This window comes from Oncorhynchus tshawytscha, linkage group LG06, assembly GCF_018296145.1.
Source record: "Oncorhynchus tshawytscha isolate Ot180627B linkage group LG06, Otsh_v2.0, whole genome shotgun sequence".
NCBI classification, from domain to species: domain Eukaryota; kingdom Metazoa; phylum Chordata; class Actinopteri; order Salmoniformes; family Salmonidae; genus Oncorhynchus; species Oncorhynchus tshawytscha.
Window position 1 is genome coordinate 38,614,065 of NC_056434.1, and position 20,980 is coordinate 38,635,044.

The window sequence follows — 20,980 nt, forward strand, 5'->3', positions numbered from 1 at the left end:
TGTTAACGAACTATAGTTTTGGCAAGTCGGTTAGGACATCTACTTTGTGCATGACGCAAGTCATTTTTCCAACAACTGTTTATAGAGAGATTATTTCACTTATTATTCACTGTATCACAATTTCAGTGGGTCAGAAGTTCACATACACTAAGTTGACTGTGCCTTTAAACAGCTTGGAAGCTTCTGATAGGCTAATTTACATAATTTGGGTCAATTGGAGGTGTACCTGTGGATGTATTTCAAGGCTTACCTTCAAACTCAGTGCCTCTTTTACTTGACATCATGGGACAATCAAAATAAATCAGCCAAGACCTCAGAAAAAATTGTAGACCTCTCAAAGTCTGGTTCATCCTTGGGAGCAATTTCCAAACGCCTGAAGGTACCACATTCATCTGTACAAACAATAGTACACAAGTATAAACACCATGGAACCACACAGCCATCATACAGCTCAGGAAGGAGACGCGTTCTCTCTGCTAGAGATGAACGTACTTTGTGCGAAAAGTGCAAATCAATACCAAAACAATAGCAAAGGACCTTGTGAAGATGCTGGAGGAAACAGGTACAAAAGTATCTACATCCACAGTAAGACGATTTCCTTATCGACATAACCTGAAAGGCCGCTCAGCAAGGAAGAAGCCACTGCTCCAAAACTGCCATGAAAAAGCCAGACTACATTTTCCAAATGCACATGGGGACGAATGAAACAAAAATAGAACTGTTTGGCCATAATGACCATCGTTATGTTTGGAGGAAAAGGGGGAGGCTTGCAAGCTGAAGAACACCATCCCAACCGTGAAGCACGGGGGTGGCAATATCATGTTGTGGGTGTGCTTTGCTGCAGGAGGGACTGGTGCACTTCACAAAATAGATGGCATCACGAGGCAGGACAATTATGTGGATCTATTGAAGCAACATTTCAAGACATCGCTTAAAGCTTGGTCACAAATGGGACTTCCAAAATGGACAATGAACCCAAGCATACTTCCAAAGTTGTGGAAAAATTGCTTAAGGACAAGTCAAGGTATTGGCGTGGCCATCACAAAGCCCTGACCTCAATCCTATAGAACATTTGTGGGCAGAACTGAAAAAGCATGTGTGAGCAAGGAGGCCTACAGACTTGACTCAGTTACACCAGCTCTGTCAGGAGAAATGGGCCAAAATTCACCCAACTTATTGTGGAAAGCTTGTGGAAGGCTACCTGAAACATTTGACCCAAGTTAAACAATTTAAAGGCAATGCTACCAAATACTAATTGAGTGTATGTAAACTTCTGACCCACTGGGAATGTAATGAAAGAAATAAGAGCTGAAATAAATCAATCTCTCTACTATTATTCTGACATTTCACATTCTTAAAATAAAGTGGTGATCCTAACTGACCTAAGACGGGGAATTTTTACTCTGATTATTTGTCAGGAATTGTGAAAACTGAGTTTAAATGTATTTGCCTCAGGTGTATGTAAACTTCAACTGTATATTGCCTTTTTATCGCATCTAAGGTGGCCAAATAACTCCCCTGGAACACAGTTGGGGAGCCCATAGCCTACAGAGCCTAATGAAACATACCGTATGTTCTTATAAACCCAGTCATTGCGCAATCACGTGTGAAAACAGAGTTTTGACTGGCCACTATTTAAAAGAGGATACCAGCTTTCTTGTGCTGCCATATTTATTGCTAAATTCTTAAAATTAAGCACATTAATCTGCTTTACAGTGTAGCCTAGCCTAGCTGGCATATTAAAATGGTAACCGCACATAACCTCCATTCGCTCTTCAAGTGCAGGCTATGGATGATATGATATTTTTTTGTGAGCCATTCCAAGTAAAAAAAATAATTCCACACATATTAGTAGGCTATATGTAAACACCAGATTAAATACCATTTTAAATTAAGAATATTCTGAAGGGTGAGAATATTATCAAGTGCTTGTCCAATTGAGAACGAGAAAGTGATGAAGTGTGTGCAGCCTTCACACACTTCACTTTCCTATAATGATGATTTGAAAAATGTCCCATGGGAGTTGCATCATGCAGCCATAGAACGTTTGTATCACAAATAAAGTTGCATAAATAACTCTAAATTAAGCATATAAAAGCTCAACACAGAATAGACATGTGCGGACTTCCCTCTGAAAACGTTTGGGAAAAATAGCCTTCCTATTTTATTCAGCTATGTTCAATAGTATTGTTTTTCAAATATAAGAATATAAATAATGCCAAAGGAATTATAAGTAAATCTTGCCAGCTAAATAAACTAGTGTATCCCACAGCCATGCGGCATAGCCAGAACAGGGCCTAACATAAAGACGACTCAAAATATTCTATTCTGTTCTTCTGAAGTAGGCTACTGTCACGACTTTCATCGTCTGATGACGAAGAGTAGTCGGACCAAAGCGCAGCGTGGTAAGTGTTCATATTTCTTTATTGAACGGAACACTAAATACAAACATAACAAGATAATAAATTAAACCAAACAGTCCCGTAAGGTGCAAACACTAATACGGAAAACAACTACCCACAAAAACCCTGTTGGAAAAAGCTACCTAAGTATGGTTCTCAATCAGAGACAAGGATAGACAGCTATCCCTGATTGAGAACCATACCCAGCCATAACAAAGAAATACAAACACATAGAAAAAGAACATAGAATGCCCACCCAAATCACACCCTGACCAAACCAAAATAGAGACACAAAAAGCTCTCTACGGTCAGGGCGTGACAGCTACATTTTCTTTATATGATGTCTCTTTCGACCTGTCTAAAATAAATCATTTATTGTGATGGAGTAGGCTATATTAAATGGATTTAATAGACTATTTTAAATGTTGATGTTCCAAAGGTCCGCATCAGTGGCTTGTTGGCTACTTGTTTATATTAATTAATGGTCAATTACTGGGAGACCGTTATTTGCAAGTCATAAACACTTTTCATGACCGCCACAGCCCTAGCAGGACTGACAGGGAATCCCACCCCATCCCTTCACTATCATTTCAGCATAACGGTGAGTGGCAGCCTTACCTAAGAAATCTCTTAAGCAGCATATTTTTGGGGGGTCTTAAGGTATTGAGAACGAAATAAAGTAAGCCATAAAATAAGTACCCAATTACCCCTTCAGACGTTTAAATGTAAGTTAACAGACTTTATGAGTTAGGGTGGGTAATGAAGAAAAAGGTAGGTTAAATACACTGAACATAAATATAAATGCAATATGTAAAGAGTTGGTCCCATGATTCATAAGCTGAAATAAAAGATCCCAGAAATGTTCCATAAGCATCAAAAGCTTATTTCTCTCAAATGTTGTGCACAAATTTGTTTACATACCTGATATTGAGCATTTCTCATTTCCCAAGAAAATCCATCCACCTGACAGGTGTGGCATATCAAGAAGCTGATTAAACAGTATGATCATTTCACAGGTTCACCTTGTGCTGGGGCAATAAAAGGCCACTAAAATGTGCAGTTATGTCACACAGCACAATGCCACAGATGTCTCAAGTTTTGAGGGAGTGTGCAATTGGCATATCAACTGCAGGAATGTCCACCAGAGCTGTTTCCAGATAATTGAATGCTCATTTCTCTACCATAAGCCACCTCCGTCATTTTAGAGAATTTGGCAGTACTTCCAACAGGCCTCACAACCACATGTAACCACGCCAGCCTAGGACCTCCACATCCGGCTACTTCACATCCGGGATCATCTGAAACATGGGTGATAAGTAGCCTAGTGGTTAGAGTGTTGGGCCATTAACCGTAAGGTTGCTGGATTGAATCCCCGAGCTGACATGCTAAAAATCTGACATTCTGCCCCTGAACAAGGCAGTTAACCTACTTTTCCCCGGTAGGCTGTCATTGTAAATAAGAATTTGTTCTTAACTGGCTTGCCTAGTTAAATAAATAAAAAATAAAAACATCTGATGAAACTGTGGGTTTGCATAACTGAAGAATTTCTGCACAAACTGTCAGAAACCATCTCAGGGAAGCTCATCTGTCTGCTCGTCGTCCTTACCAGGGTCTTGACCGGACTGCAGTTCGGCATCGTAACCGACTTCAGTGGGCAAATGCTCACCTTCGATTGCCACTGACATGCTGGAGAAGTGTGCTTTTCATGGATTAATCCTGGTTTCAACTGTACCGGGCAGATGGCAGACAGCGTGTATGGCATTGAGTGAGTCAGCGGATGGCTAATGTCAACGTTGTGAACAGCATGCCCCATGGTTATGGTCATAAGCTGGGGACAATGAACACAACTTTATTTTATCGATGGTCATTTGAGTAAAGCCAGTGTGTCTATGTATGTGGATGACTCAACACTATACAACAGCCAGCAGACAGTGACTGAAATGACTACAGGACTTAACAAAGAGCTGCAGTTAGTTTCAGAATGGGTGGCAAGAAATGCGTTAGTCATAAATATTTCAAAAACTAAAAGCATTGTGTTAGAGACAAATCATTCACTAAACTCTAAACCTCAACTAAATCTTGTAATGAAAACTGTGGAAATTGAGCTTGAGGTGATTAAACTGCTTGAAGTAACCCTAAATTGTAAACTGTCATGGTCAAAACATATTCATACTACCGTAGCTAAGATGGGGAGAAGTCAGTCTATAATAAAGCGTTGATCTGCCTTCTTATTTTTTATCAACAAGGCAGGTCCTACAGGCACTAGTTGTCACACCTGGACTACTGTTCAGTCGTGTGGTCATGTGCCACAAAGAAGGACTTAGGAAAATTACAATTGGCTCAGAACATGTACCTTAAATGAACATGTGGAGCTAACATGAATGATATGCATGTCAATCTCTCATGGCTCAAAGTGGAGGAGAGATTGACTGTATCACTACTTGTTTTGTACGAAGTGTTGACAAGCTGAATACACCGAGCTGTCTATTTATTAAAGTACTAGCCCACAGCTCAGACACCCATGCATACCCCACAAGACATGCCACCAGAGGTCTCTTCACAATCCCGTAGTCCAGAAAAGACTATTGGAGGCACACAGTACTAGATAAAGCCATAACTACATGGAACTCTATTCCACATCAGGAAGCTGATGCAAGGAGTAGAATCAGATTGAAAGAAAACTGATAAAAATACATCTTATGGAACTGTGGGGCCTGTGAAAAGACACACACACACACACAAGCCTTAACCTAAAATTTATGATTTTTTTTTTCTTCAGCAATCTACACACAATGCCCCATAAAGACAAAGCGAAAACAGCTTTTCAGAAATGTTTGCAAATGTATAAAAAAAACAGATACCTTATTAACTAAGTAAGTATTCAGACCCTTTGCTACTAGACTCAAAATTGAGCTCAGGTGCAACCGTGGTAAAGTTGGCTTCAGTTTCGATCAGCTAATTGCCAACTACTGTATGTGTGGCGCCATGTTTCCTTTCAATGGAAGGAAAGTGTAATTACACATGTAATTACACATGTAGGCCTAATTACATTGTAATAAGGACCCCTTAAATGAAGTGTTACGGAGACAGGCATATACAACGATACACTACTTATCCTTTTATCTTTACAATTTATTGCACAACTAACAGTTTACACACATTTATTTTGGTATTCCACCCCTGAAAACATAATTTGCCTGTTGACGTTAAAGTAGAAAAGGAGAGTCGAATTTCACCCAAGCTCATTTGTTTCACCGTTTCCTCTCCATGCCTTCAATTACCTTTGACCTTTTTCAAAAAGAGGCGAGGAAAACAAATAGAGATTCTCCCATACAAGCGCATTTCCATGTGTCCTCTCCTTGCCTCCGCTCCTTGATTACCTTTGTCCTTTTTCAAAAAGAGGTGAGAAAAGGACAGAGGAGAGGAGGCAAGCAACCAATTGAGATCATACTTTATTTGTGCGCTTGTGAACTAGCGTTTCAACCAAGCATGGAAAACGCCCTTTTATGGTAACAAAAACACCTAATTTGCTGTAGAATTTGGAGATGTTGACACTGGGCCATGACAGTTTCTAAAAGAAAGTGCACTGGCAAATTTGATCAAACATCTGTAGAGGTGTAGGCAGAATGTTTCAATATTTTGCATGCCACCTATTGTGTTCCAAACACTGGCTGTGCATTCTGCTAGATTCCATCGCCTGCCTTGGTATGGCTCTGAGTATAAATAGGTTATGATGTCTCACTCCTATCGCACAGCAATATGCCTAGCCCACTGTAGCTTACCCATACTGTCAAATATTTTAAATAGGCTACCATCTATTTATTTTTGAGCATGCTTGGCTATTGAATGCCCATTGGATAAATGGTAGTCTAATTTATGCTGTGGAAAGAATAAATCAGTCATGTCATAAAAAGATAGACTGCACTGCCTGGCACGACTCCAACACCATCATTACATTTGCTGAAGACACAACAGTGGTAGGCCTGATCACCGACAACAATGAGACAGCCTATAGGGAGGAGGTCAGAGACCTGGCCCTGTGGTGCCAGGGCAACAACCTCTCCCTCAACGTGATCAAGACAAAGGAGATGATTGTCGACTGCAGGAAAAAGAGGACCGAGCATTCTCATTGACGGGGCTGCAGTGGAGCAGGTTGAAAGCTTCAAGTTCCTTGGTGTCCACATCACCAACAAACTAACATGGTCCAAGCACACCATGCCAGTTGTGAAGCGAGCACGACAAAATCTATTCCCCCTCAGGAGACTGAAAAGATTTGGCATGGGTCCCCAGATCCTCAAAAGGCTCTACCATCAAGAGCATCCTGATTGGTTGCATCACTGCCTGGTATGGAAACTGCTCGGCATCCGACCGCAAGGCACTACAGAGGCTAGTGCGAATGGCCCAGTACATCACTGGCCAAGCTTCCTGCCATCCAGGACCTCTTTACCAGTCGATGTCAGAGGAAGGTCCTAAAAATGATCAAAGACTCCAGCCACCCTAGTCATAGACTGTTCTCGCTGCTATCACACGGCAAGAGGTACCGGAGCGCCAAGTCTTGGTCCAAGAATCTTCTAAAAAGCTTCTACCCCCAAGCCATAAGACTCCTGAACATCTAGTCAAATGGCTACCCAGACTTTTCACATTGCCCCTCCCCTCCCCTCTCCACACCACTGACGCTCTCTGTTGTCATCTATGCATAATCACTTTAATTAACTCTACCTACATGTACGTACTTCCTCAAATAACCGGTGCCCCCGCACATTGACACTGTACCGGCACCCCCCTGTATATATAGTTATTTTTTTACTGCTCCTCTTTAATTACTTGTTACTTTTTTTATATTTTATTCTTATCCATATTTTTTTTAACTGCGTTGTCGGTTAGAGGCTTGTAAGTAAGCATTTCACTAAGGTCTACACCTGTTGTATTCGTGCATGTGACTAATACAATTTGATTTGAGATAGTATATCCTGTAATATAATTATGATTTAGGCATTTCATTAAAGTAAATAAACATATTAGGCTACATGTTGGTATGCGATGTTCTTACCAACAGCAAAATAATCTATTTTATAATTAGGCCTACATGTTAAGGTTTTTATTAGCCCACCATTATAATAATTCCCGTGTATTAAACAACTCAAACAACTGAGTCTCCAGCTTCAGTGATTTTTGCAATTCATTCCAGTCATTAGCAGCAGAGAACTGGAAGGAAAGGCAGCCAAAGGAGGAATTGGCTTTGGGGTGACCAGTGAAGTATACCTGCTGGAGCACGTGCTACAGGTGGGTGCTGCTATGGTGACCAGTGAGCTGAGATAATGTGGGGCTTTACCTAGCAAAGACTTATAGATGACCTTGAGCCAGTGGGTTTGGAGACGAATATGAAGCGAGGGCCAGCCAACGAGACCATACTGGTCACAGTGGTGGGTAGTATATGGGGCTTTGGTGACAAAACAGATAGACTGCATCCAATTTGCTGAGTAGAGTGTCGGAGGCTATTTCGTAAAAGTCAAGGATCGGCAGGATAGTCAGTTTTACGAGGGTACGTTTGGCAGCATGAGTGAAGATTGATTTGTTGCGAAATAGGAAGCCAATTCTAGATTTAACTTTGGATTGGAGATGTTTGATGCGAGTCTGGAAGGAGAGTTTACAGTCTAACCAGACACCTAAGTATTTGTAGTTGTCCACATATTCTAAGTGAGAACCGTCCAGAGTAGTGATGCTGGGCGGGCAGGCAGGTGTAGGCAGCGATCGGTTGAAGAGCATGCATTTAGTTGTACTTGTATTTAAGAGCAGTTGGAGGCTATGGAAGGAGAGTTGTATGGCATTGAAGCTCGTCTGGAGGGTAGTTAACACAGTGTCCAAAGAAGGGCCAGAAGTATACAGAATGGTGTCGTCTGCGTAGAGGTGGATCAGAGAATCACCAGCAGCAAGAGCGACATCATTGATGTATATAGAGAAAAGAGATGGCCCGGGAATTGAACCCTGTGGCACCCCCATAGAGACTGCCAGAGGTCCGGACAACAGGTCCTCCGATTTGACAAACTGAACTCTGTCTGAGGAGTAGTTGGTGAACCAGGCGAGTCAGTCATTTGAGAAACCAAGGCTGTTGAGTCTGCTGATAAGAATGTCTTGATTGACAGATTCGAAAGCCTTGGCCAGGTCGATGAATACAGCTGCACAGTATTGTCTCTTATCCATGGCAGTTATGATATCGTTTAGGACCTTGAGCGTGGCTGAGGTGCACCCATGACCAGCTCGAAAACCAGATTGCATAGCGGAGAAGGTACGGTGGGATTCAAAATGGTCGGTGATCTGTTTGTTAACTTGGCTTTCGAAGACCTTAGAAAGGCAGGGTAGGATGGATATAGGTCTGTAGCAGTTTGGGTCTAGAATGTCTCCCCCTTTGAAGTGTCCCCCTTTCCAATCTTTGGGGATCTCAGACGATACGAAAGAGAGTTTGAACAGGCTAGTAATAGGGGTTTCAACCATTTTGACGGATCATTTTAGAAAGAGAGGGTCCAGATTGTCTAGCCCGGCTGATTTGTAGGGGTCCAGATTTTGCAGCTCTTTCAGAACATCAGCTATCTGGATTTGGGTGAAGGAGAAATGGGGAGGCTTGGGCAAGTTGCTGTGGGGGGTGCAGGTCTGTTAACCGGGGTAGGGGTAGCCAGGTGGAAATCATTGCCAGCCATAGAAAAATGCTTATTGAAATTCCTGATTATCGCGGATTTATCGATGGTGACAGTATTTCCTAGCCACAGTGCAGTGGGCTTTTATTCTCCATGGACTTTACAGTGTCCCAAAACTTTTTTTTTTTGAGTTTGTGCTACAGGATGCAAATTTATGTTTGAAAAAGCTAGCCTTTGCTTTCCTAACTGCCTATGTATATTTGTTCCTAATTTCCCCGAAAAGTTACATATCGCAGGGGCTGTTCGATGCTAATGCAGTACGCCACAGGATGTTTTTGTGCTGGTCAAGGGCAGTCAGGTCTGGAGTGAACCATATCTGTTCCTGGTTCTACATTTTTTTGAATGGGGCACGCTTATTTAAGATGGTGAGGAAAGTTTTGAAGGAATAACCCGGCATCCTCTACTGTCGGAATGAGGTCAATATCCTTCCATGATACCTGGGCCAGGTTGATTAGAAAGGCCTGCTCGCTGAAGTGTTTTAAGGAGCGTTTGACAGTGATGAGGGGTGGTCGTTTGACCGCAGACCCATTACAGACGTAGGCAATGAGGCAGTGATCGCTGAGATCCTGGTTGAAGACAGCAGAGGTTTATTTGGAGGGTAGGTTGGTTACATGGAACCCAAACTGGCTGCGCACGTGCGCCATCGTGCGTCATCGTGCATAACTTTATTTTGTCCCCCTACACCAAACGCGATCACGACACACAGGTTAAAATATCAAAACAAACTCTGAACCAATGACATTCATTTGGGGACAGGTCGAAAAGCATTAAACATGTAGGGCAATTTAGCTAGTTAGCTTGCACTTGCTTGCCAATTTGTCCTATTTAGCTAGCTTGCTGTTGCTAGGTAATTTGTCCTGGGATATAAACATTGAGTTGTTATTTTACCTGAAATGCACAATTAATCCACACATAAAATGGACAACCGATTCGTTTCTAGTCATCTCTCCTCCTTCCAGGCTTTTTCATCTTTAAACTTATATGGTGATTGGCATCTACACTTTAACCACGACAACTGACAAAACAGTTTGTCTTTCAATCACCTACGTTGGTATTACCAATGAGGAGATGGCACGTGGGTACCTGCTTCTATAAACCAATGAGGAGATGGGAGAGGCAGGACTTCCAGCGCAATCTGCGTCAGAAATAGGTTTGACTTCTATTTTAGTCCTTGGCAACGCAGACGCTCGTTGGCAGGCGCGAGCAGTGTGGGTGCAATAAATGAATAACATGGATTTCTAAATTTATTTTGCGATGCTCACACACGCAACGTGTCCGGTCTGGTCAGCATGTTAGGATGATATCTATGAGGGTGCCCGTGTTTATGGATTTGGGGATGTACCTGGTAGGTTCATTGATAATTTGTGTGAGATTGAGGGCATCAAGCTTATGTAACAGTATAACTTTAGACCGTCCCCTCACCCATACCCAGGCGCGAACCAGGGACCCTCTGCACACATCAACAACAGTCACCCCTCGAAGCATCGTTACCCATCGCCCCACAAAAGCCGTGGCCCTTGCAGAGCAAGGGGAACTACTACTTCAAGGTCTCAAAGCAGTTGACGTCACCGATTGAAACGCTATTTAGCGCGCACCACTAACTAAGCTAGCCGTTTCACTCACACCCCTTTTGACCTCCTCCTTTTTCAGCAGCAACCAGTGATCCGGGTCAACAGCATCAATGTAACAGTAAAACTTTAGACCGTCCCCTCGCCCATGCCCGGGCGCGAACCAGGGACCCTCTGCACACATCAACAACAGTCACCCACGAAGCATCGTTACTCATCGCTCCACAAAAGCCGCGGCCCTTGCAGAGCAAGGGGAACTACTACTTCATGGTCTCAGAGCAGGTGACGTCACCGATTGAAACGCTATTTAGCGCGCACCGCTAACTAAGCTAGTCGTTTCACATCCGTTACACTTAGATTGTAGGATGGCCTGGGTGTTAAGCGTGTCCCAGTTTAGGTCACCAAACAGCATAAGCTCTGAAGATAGACGGGGGGCAATCAATTCACATATGGTGTCCAGGGCACAGCTGGGGGCAGAAGGTGGTCTATAGCAAGCGGCAACGGTGAGAGACTTGTTTCTGGAAAGGTGGATGTTTAAAAGTAGAAGCTCAAATGGTTTGGGCACCGACCTGGATAGTAAGACAGCCTGCAGAGTTTTATCTCTGCAGTAGATTGCAACTCCGCCCCCTTTGGCAGTTCTGTCTTGTCGGAAAATGTTATAGTTAGGGATGGAAATTTCAGGGTTTTTGGTGGCCTTCCTAAGCCAGGATTCAGACACAGCTAGGACATCCAGGTTGACAGAGTGTGCTAAAGCAGTGAATAAAACAATCTTAGGGAGGAGGCTTCTAATGTTAACATGCATGAAACCAAGGCTTTTACAGTTACAGAAGTCAACAAATGAGAGCGCCTGGGTAAAGGGAGTGGAGCTAGGCACTGCAGGGCCTGCATTAAATAATAATATTTGCTTGCAATACAATTGATCAAACACTAGAAGTTATGCATGGGCTGAGCTGTGCATGGAGATATGCACACTTTTCCGTCAAGATCAAAATGTATAAATACCAACCTTTGCAGAAAAACTGGCTCATGCAAGATTGAGTATTTTTTTGTGTGCACGCTCCTTTGATAAAAGTGGCGTCTGGCGGAGATAATAGTTCAAAGGGATTAATAAATAATTCAGTAATACATTAACAGTGGCAATTTATTAATCCGTTTTTAAAAATGTACAACTTCAAGAATGTATTACACACTTATTTAACTTATGAAGATATTCAAAGTCACACTTAGATTGAAATGAGACGTAGGTCTATTTTGAATGTTCATTAGTTTAACTGTAATGTACCGTTTTGTGAATATATTACATCATTAGGCCTAATTCCTCTCAATTCTATAAGAAGTGTTCCTTAATACTTTTTTTTTCAACATACAAACCTTAGTAATGCTCACCACATGAGGGCGCTACTGTAACAAATAAAAACCTGTAACAACTGTAACAAGGAAAACCTTGCTTGGCAACAAACAACAACAAGAACACTATCACAGCATTGGCATTTTTGTCTAATATCACATTCTCAGAGTGTGTCTGGGAGCGTTCTCCTACAGGGGAGCAGTCAGTCTCTGATCCAGACAGGCACGAGAAGCTTCTCTCCCTGGTGCTGCTAGTGTGAACAGGACATCTATCAGCTGTATGTCCAGTCCAGTCCAGTTCTGCAGTCAGCTCAGTCTCTGAGCCTGAAAAGGCTTCACTAATTCTCTGTCTTCCATTCCTCCTCTCAGGGCACTGACATGTACATCTTCAGCCTTCTCTCTACGTCTTCATGAGTCTCGTCTTCTTGACAATGTTGATGGCTTTCGCTGAACGAGCGTTTGGCGTGCGGTACCTCAGAGCCACGCCGCCACCCTTCACTGGCCTTCATGAGGTCCGTCAGGATGTCCGGGACCACACATTGCTCCACCAGGAAGACCACGGGCAGAGCAATCAATAGCAGAGCCCAGCCCAGGGCGCCCATCCAATAGGAGGAGCCCAGGCAGGTGAAGTCATCGTTGATCTCCACCCAGTGCTGGTAGGTGAAGAGGGACCAGCTGAGCAGGAAGAAAAATCCTAGAGAGAGAGGTCAGTCAGGTCATTGATCAAGGGCACAACAGCAGGCAATGGCATCTAGGAGTTGATACCGGCAACCTTTCGGTTGCCAGCTCACTTCCTGACAAATGTTTCCATTCAGACCCTGGATTTGAACTGTCAACCCTCCAAACTGGCAACCCTCACTTGTCTAACTGCTAGGCTACCTGCCACCCCATCAGCTGGAGGTGGACTTAGAGCTCCAGCTCCAATACTTTACACATGAAGTGCACCCTTTCTTCTTTTCAAGTCTGTGGCCCGGACCCATACTGACCTGTGGGTCCCAAAACGAGGAGCAGCAGGACAGTGGGGTAGAGGGCCTGGCCTGCCATAAGTAGAGAGCGGGTGTTGGAGTAGGAGCGCACCGTCTGGGACGTCCAGCAGAGGGCGAACACCAGACACAGAGCCCCAGAACTCACAGCCATGAAGAAAGACAGCACACCAAACACTTGCTCTGCCTCCAGGGCTGAAGACACACACATACACACACGAAGACAGGCAGGGGTTAAAATATGTAAACAGTGAAAAGATTTTCAAGCTATCTACATCTGCATGCTATTTCTGAGTTCAACACAGAGGAGAGGGCAATAACAGGCTGTCAATACAATGACAATACACAATGGCATGTATTGTCAATTTGACTGCTAATTTATCACTCACACTGTCATTCTTTGATGTCATACTAAACAGAAAAAACAGTAAGAGCCAGATGATGTAATTAGACACCCTAGATGCCACAAAACACAGTTATCAGCTAATCTAATAAACCTGTCAGGAAACTGGTTTAGAGCCCTAAATGCTAATTAGGGGGGGGGGGAGCCTGCACACAGCTGCTGCTGTGTATTGAAGGAATAAAGCAGGGGAGCAGCATGTACTGTATTCAACTTTTTCTTTCTTTACCATCAGATATTTATTTGGCCCAGCACTGGAGAAATTTGGTGTGTGTGTGTGTGTGTATATAACCTACTTATAACCTACACACTCCTTCAGCCCTAAACAGTGAACATCCCCCATCTCCGCCTCATCATGTTCTCTGAGAATGTGGATGATTGCTACAGGCGCAAGTCCACACCTGTTCACATCACTGCAATCCTATTGTGCATATCTTACTGCTCAGCTGTTTCCCCTCAAGTCATGTTCACTGTGTTCTGAGGAAAAACTCCAAAAGGGCCAAATGCACAAAGCCAACCACAAGTGTAACTAAACATTTTATCAACACGGTTAAGCTTTTCCTTGTACATCTGCTACCTTTAGCATTCCATTAGGTGCAATGTAACACACACTTTGAATTAGGAACAGCTGGTATTACCGTACTTGATTTAAATTAACTAAATTCTGTAATCATGTCACTGACAATAATACACCCTGAATACACAGGGGTGTATTAAATAGATGGACGCTGATGGTCAATGCAGCTTCTTGACTCACTGTTAAAGATAATGCCCCTGGTCTGGTCAATGTCAGTGTTGGTGCTGTTGTCGCCATTAGTCCACAGTCCCTTATCATTGAGCCAGCGAGGGGTCCACACAGAGTAGGCCACACAGAGACACCCTGCCAGCCCCACACACGACTCAGCCAGCCTGAACCGACTCACCGAGTCTCCCACCTCAAACACCTTCATACTGACACAGAGGGCTGAGAGAACAAGGAGACAGGGATAAAAGAAGAGAGGAGGGAAAGGAAGAGAGAAGGGGGTGGTGTTGTGAGACAGAGAGTGGAGCATTCACAGGTACATCTACTACAGTATAATTCTGTTCAGGAATAGCCTAGTGGTTAGAGCATTGGACTAGTAACCAAAAGGTTGCAAGATCGAATACCCGAGCTGACAAGGTAAACATCTGTCGTTCGGCCCCGAACAAGGCAGTTAACCCACTGTACCTAGGCCGTCATTGAAAATAAGAATTTGTTCTTAACTGACTTGCCTAGTTAAATAAATAACTGAAATTCAAATGGTGCCATAAAGCAAAACAAACATGTACAGTAAATCAGCTTCATGATAACATTAGCAACAGTCAGATTGTATAGGAAATGTTCCTCTTACCTTTTATATTGTGCTATGAAGCTTTGTGTAAATTCCTCCTGGCATAAGTAGAACAGGAGCTAGTCAGACGTGTGAGAGGGACTAGTGTACAATGAGCTCAGTGCTACCAAACACACCAATACAGTGACACGCACTGCCAGCGTACCACAGGAACACACACACACACACACACACAGAGATGGAATATGACACTGTAAATATTTCCCTCCGTGTTGCGCTCCACTTCCCCACTACAGTGGAAACCCCCCTACTCAGTGGTTGAGTTCCCCCAGAATCCCCTGGCTGTGACAACGGCTGTGCCATTAGAAAAGTGAAAGCAGATCTGTCTCGCTCTACTATCTTCACCAAGGCATTGAATGGATGACAGTCAAATCACTTATTTTTTCAAATCAAATCAAATGTTATTTGTCACATAAGCCTTGCTCCTGTTCCCTCCCTCTGCATGGGTATAACAGAGGACAGGTTGTCATCATGGGAGAAAAAATAACCCACCCCCAATAACACACAAACACTTAGCGTTTCACAATCGCCCACCAGTGTAAGTGGCATGATGCTTTCACTAAGTCACAATCAGCCACACACCACATTCTCCAACTCAGTCATGACGTTATGGCTGCTATGTGTAGGTGAACAGAAATGTCTTTGTGTGTGTGTGTGTGTGTGTGTGTGTGTGTGTGTGTGTGTGTGTGTGTGTGTGTGTGTGTGTGTGTGTGTGTGTGTGTGTGTGTGTGTGTGTGTGTGTGTGAGAGAGAGTGTGACTCAGCTCAGGAAAGAAAACCCCACTCTCACACACACACACACACACACTGTGTAGCGCCACACAAATCAAGACCTCCACCTTCCTCCTCTTGTCCCCAGTCAGTGCACGGTCATTATGGAAAAACCCCAACAACCCATAGCCAAACTGTAATTAACAGCCTGGGATGCATACTGTATGAAACTTTTACTGCTCACTTACTATGTATCAAGAGGCAGGCTGTGTCCTTGGATTACCTACAATAACAAAAATAGGCAACATTATAGTTAAATCATTAGGGTTTCAAACCTATTTAATGTGAGTTTCACTTCCTTGATTTACCAATTAAACATTTGAGTCTGTAGTATTTAGGCTTTCACTAGAATTGATCTGGAAAAACACACATTGTACTTCTCCATAAGTGGTAAAAATAAGGCATTTCAAGTTGACCAATTTATATAAAATATTCAGAAACATTTACTGTACATATGTATACAGTACTAACAACATATTTCTTAAAAGCTCAGGAAATGTTCTGTAGATAGCCACGTGCTTCTACACCTACATTGCTTGCTGTTTGGGGTTTTAGGCTGGGTTTCTGTACAGCACTTTGAGATATCAGCTGATGTACGAAGGGCTATAGAAATACATTTTTGATTTGATTTGATTCCATTATAATATAACCTTATTCAAAAGTGAATCATTATAGTACATTTGGAACAAGAGCACAACCAGAAAATGAGATAGAACTGTATAACAAAATGTATTTGACAGAGACTGAAACATAACGTAAAATGAATTTGAGTCACCTTTGGCATTCAATGAACAGAACTGCATAGATTACAGCACAGCCTGATATACTGCCTTCTGGCTGAAATAGTCAAGAACAGCTCTCGTAACTTAAAAGATGCATCTCAACACCAACTGCTTCATGATCAATTAGACCTGACTGCATCTTAAAAGCTCAGGAAATGTTCTGTAGATAGCCAAATGTCATAATCACATAACCATGGCAGGGAGGATGACCACTGCTCTGGACTGATGTGTGGTATGGGCTTTTTTCCCACTGTAGCAGCAGCAGAGGCATTACCCAAGTGGGTGCTACATGTTAGTTGTGGAGGACTACGAAGTCCAGGCTAAAGAGAGCCTGAGCATAAGAATGACATCATGGCCAGTAAAACAACTCCAATCACCTGGCATCACAGGCTACAGAGAGGCCGAGGATAGCATCAAGCCAACTGCATCACCATCATCTGGCATCACCATCATCATCTACCTCAGTTTAGGAGCCCAAGATCGCTGATCTACTCAGGGAGTCCTGCTGTATGACTACAACAATGTTGTCCTGCCCTTTGTTTTGTTATGTGTTCACCCCTTGACTTTCTCCACATTTTGTTGTGTTACAAAGTGGGATTCAAATTGATTTAATTGTCATTTTTTGGTCAACGATCTACACAAAATACTCTAATATCAAGGTAGAGAATTTTAAATAAAATCTATGGAAAATAAAACATCAATATATTGTGATTAGATAAGTATTCAACCCCCTGAGTCAATACATGTTAGAATCACCTTTGGCAGTTATTACAGCTGTGAGTCTTTCAGGGTAAGTCTCTAAGAGCTTTGCAAACCTGGATTTTACAATACTTGCCCATTATTCTTGAAAAGAAATGTCAAGCTCTGTCAAGTTGGTTGTTGATCATTGCTAGACAGCCATTTTCAAGTCTTGCCATATATTTTTTAAGCTGATTTAAGTCAAAACAGAAACTAGGCCACTCAGGAACATTCAATGTCATCTTTGTAAGTAAGTGTATATTTGGCCTTGCATTTTAGGCTATTGTCCTGCTGAAAGGTGGATTGTCTCGCAGTGTCTGTTGGAAAGCAGAGTGAAGATGGTTTCCCTCTAGGATTTGACCTGTGCTTAGTTCTATTCCTTTTCATCCTACAAAATCTCACTTGTCCTTGCCGATGACAACCATACCAATAGCATGATGCAGACACCACCATGCTTGAAAATACAAAGAGTGTTACTCAGTGATGTGCGTGTGTTGGATTTGCCCCAAACATAATGCTTTGTATTCAGGACAAAAAGTTCATTTCTTTGCCACATTTTTTGCTGTGTTAGTTTGATATTTTTATTCTGTACAGGCTTCCTTCATTTCACTCTGTCATTTTAGGTTTGTATTGCGGAGTAACTACAATGTTGTTCATTCATCCTCAGTTTTCTACTATCACAGTCATTTAACTCTCCAACTGGTTTAAAAATCACCATTGGTCCAATGGTAGAATCCCTGAGTGGTTACCTTCCTCTCCGTCAAACGAGTTAGGAAGCTCGCCTGTATTTTTGTACTCACTGGGTACATTGATACACCATCCAAAGTGTAATGAATAACTTCACCATGCTCAAAGGAATATTCAATGTCTGCTTTTTTTTACCAATAGATGCACTTCTTTGCGAGGCATTGGAAAACCTCCCTCGCCTTTGTCATTGAATCTGTGCTTGAAATTCCCTGCTCGAGTGAGGGACCTTACAGATAATTGTGGTGAACCAGAGATTGTACATTATACCTCCCGTGAGCGACGTTCAGAATCAAAATGCCAAACATATGGTCATAAACAGACAGAGTTTACAGGGGATAATAAGAAACAGAATGCCAAACGACGTACCCTGTCAAGACTGTGGTTCAGTACATGTCAAAGCCAAATGCCCAGCATACGGTGTCACCTGTAAATCACTTTGCCAGAGTTTGTAAACGTAACCAAGACTAAGGAGATGATTGTGGACTACAGGAAAAGGAGGACCGAGTACGCCCCCATTCTCAGCGATGGGGCTGTAGTGGAGCAGGTTGAGAGCTTCAAGTTCCTTGGTGTCCACATCACCAACAAACTAGAATGGTCCAAACACATTAAGACAGTGGTGAAGAGGGCACAACAAAGCCTATTCCGCCTCAGGAAATTAAAAAGATTTGGCATGGGTCCTCAGATCCTCAAAAGGTTCTACAGCTGCAACATCGAGAGCATCCTGACTGGTTCATCACTGCCTGGTACAGCAATTGCTCAGCCTCCGACCGCAAGGCATTACAGAGGGTAGTGAGTATGGCCCAGTACATCACTGGGGCTATGCTGCCTGCCATCCAGGACCTCTACATCAGGCGGTGTCAGAGGAAGGCCCTAAAAATTGTCAAAGACCCCAGCCATAGACTGTTCTCTCTACTATCGCATGGCAAGCAGTACTAGAGTGCCAAGTCTAGGACAAAAAGGCTTCTCAACAATTTTTACCCCCAAGCCATAAGACTCCTGAACAGGTAATCAAATGGCTACCCGGACTATTTGGATTGTGTGCCCCCCCCAACCCCTCTTTTATGCTGCTGCTACTCTCTGTTTATCATATATGCACAGTCACTTTTACTATACATTCATGTACATATGTACATACTACCTCAATTGGGCCGACCAACCAGTGCTCCCGCACATTGGCTAAACGGGCTATCTGCATTGTGTCCCGCCACCCACCACCCGCCAACCTCTCTTTACGCTACTGCTACTCTGTTAAACATATATACATAGTCACTTTAACCATATTATATGTACATACTACCTCAATCTAACCGGTGTCTGAATGTAGCCTTGCTACTGTATATAGCCTCGCTACTGTATATAGCCTCGCTACTGTTCTTCACTGTCTTTTTACTGTTGTTTTTATTTCTTTACTTACGTATTGTTCACCTAATACATTTTATGCACTATTGGTTAGGGCCTGTAAGTAAGCATTTCACTGTAAGGTCTACTACACCTGTTGTATTCGGCGCACGTGACAAATAAACTTTGATTTGATATAGACGGCTAGGAATGCCATTTGGAATCAAGCCAGCAGCTGAAGAATACCGGCGAAGACAGTGTGAAGCACTACAGGGACTAAAAAGAGTGAGTGTGATCGCAGAAGAAATTCTACTCTATGGATGTGGTGACAGACACTCTGGTTAAAGCTGCCGAGTGTGACATACTTGGGTCATCTTCTCACCACAGAGTGCCGTCACCCTGACCCAGAGAAAATAACAGCCATTCAGAACATGGATACACCGACAGTCACTGCAGAGGCTATTGGAGTTTGTGCAATATCTAGCATTATTCATGCCCCGCCTATCTGGATGTGTGTGAGCCACTCAGAAGACTGACTGACAAGGACATTGATTGGACATGGCTACCACAGCATGACGCAGCAGTTGAGACTATCAAACAGTTAGTCACACAACACCCAGTGCTCAAATACTACGACCTGAATGAAGAAGTCACACTGCAGTGTGATGCCAGTTTGGGCGCAGCCCTTCTACAGAAAGGACAACCTGTTGCATTTACCTCCAGAACATTGACTCAGACAGAACAAATATATGCACAGATTGAGAAAGAATGTCTCTCCATTGTTTTTGCTTGTAACAAGTTTGACCAGTACCTACACGGCAGAGAGTTAATCAATACACAGCAACCACAAACCCCTTGAGACGATATTCATGAAAGCCCTACTCACAGCACCCAAGCGACTGCAGAGAATGTTGCTAAGGCTACAAATATACCAACTCCATGGGCAATACAAACAAGGAAAATAACTACATGTAGCTGACTTCCTGTCCAGAACAGCTCAATCAACCACAGAGCACAGAGAAATGCAAAACACCAGCCACGGTCTACGCTATGGGTCTATCCACAACTGACCTGGAACAGGTGGATCAAACTAGTGATGTCAACATCTCAACTAAGACAATGGAGTCAATCAAAGCACACTGTTCCCAGTACCCACTGTTTCAGGCTCTGTACACACAAATCAACAACGGCTGGCTTGGAACCAAACAGGCTGTGAGTCACGCATTGAAAGATTTATGGACGTACAAAGAGGAGCTCACCACAGAAAATGGACTGATATTTAAAGGAAACAGGGTCTTCATCCCTGACAAGTTACATGCTGATTTTCTACACAAAATACACTGTGTAGAGGCCAGTCTCTGAAAGGCACATGATGCTGTTTTCTGGCCAAGGATTACAAAGGACGTAAAGATCTTTATCAGCAAATGTGCCACCTGCAACTCCATCCAGAAGGGAGAACAAAAGGAGACACTCATCCCCCACCGAATCCCCCCCATGGTCCAAGTTCGCGATGGACTTACTCACAGTCAACAAAAACAACAACCTCATCATGGTCGATTATTTCTTGGACTACTGCGAGCTCGACGAAGTGAATGACTCCACATCAGACACCATCATTGAATGCTGCAAAAAGCAGTTCAGCAGACATGGCATTGCCCACACTGTTGTTTCTGATAATGCCCACCCCCTTCTCCAGAATGGAATTTCAAAAATATGCTGATTAGTGAGACTTTAAACATGCGACATCATCACCGTATCACAGCCAAAGCAATGGCAGAGCGGAATCAGCGGTGAAAATTGCCAAAACGCTTCTAAAAAAAGGCTGCGATGGATGGTGAAGACC

General features: G+C 43.1%; 1 protein-coding gene across 1 annotated transcript; it reads right to left on the reverse strand.

The window, feature by feature from the left end:
- Positions 1-11,785: 11,785 nt before the first annotated feature.
- Positions 11,786-15,155, reverse strand: LOC112253366. The gene is made up of 4 exons (XM_024425352.2): positions 14,763-15,155; positions 14,150-14,356; positions 12,996-13,187; positions 11,786-12,703 (listed from the first exon to the last, which is right to left on the reverse strand). Exons 2-4 carry the CDS (start codon positions 14,340-14,342, stop codon positions 12,375-12,377), a joined length of 714 nt encoding a protein of 237 aa, XP_024281120.1. The 5' UTR covers positions 14,343-14,356; positions 14,763-15,155; the 3' UTR covers positions 11,786-12,374.
- Positions 15,156-20,980: the final 5,825 nt, after the last annotated feature.

Excerpts from the sequence above, each read along its gene's own strand:
- LOC112253366 (XM_024425352.2), bottom strand. The coding sequence starts at position 14,342 with ATGAAGGTGTTTGAGGTGGGAGACTCGGTGAGTCGGTTCAGGCTGGCT. Across the intron at positions 13,188-14,149 it reads CAGGGGCATTATCTTTAACA|CCCTGGAGGCAGAGCAAGTG; the intron begins GTGAGTCAAGAA and ends GTGTGTCTTCAG. Across the intron at positions 12,704-12,995 it reads CCTCGTTTTGGGACCCACAG|GATTTTTCTTCCTGCTCAGC; the intron begins GTCAGTATGGGT and ends CTCTCTCTCTAG.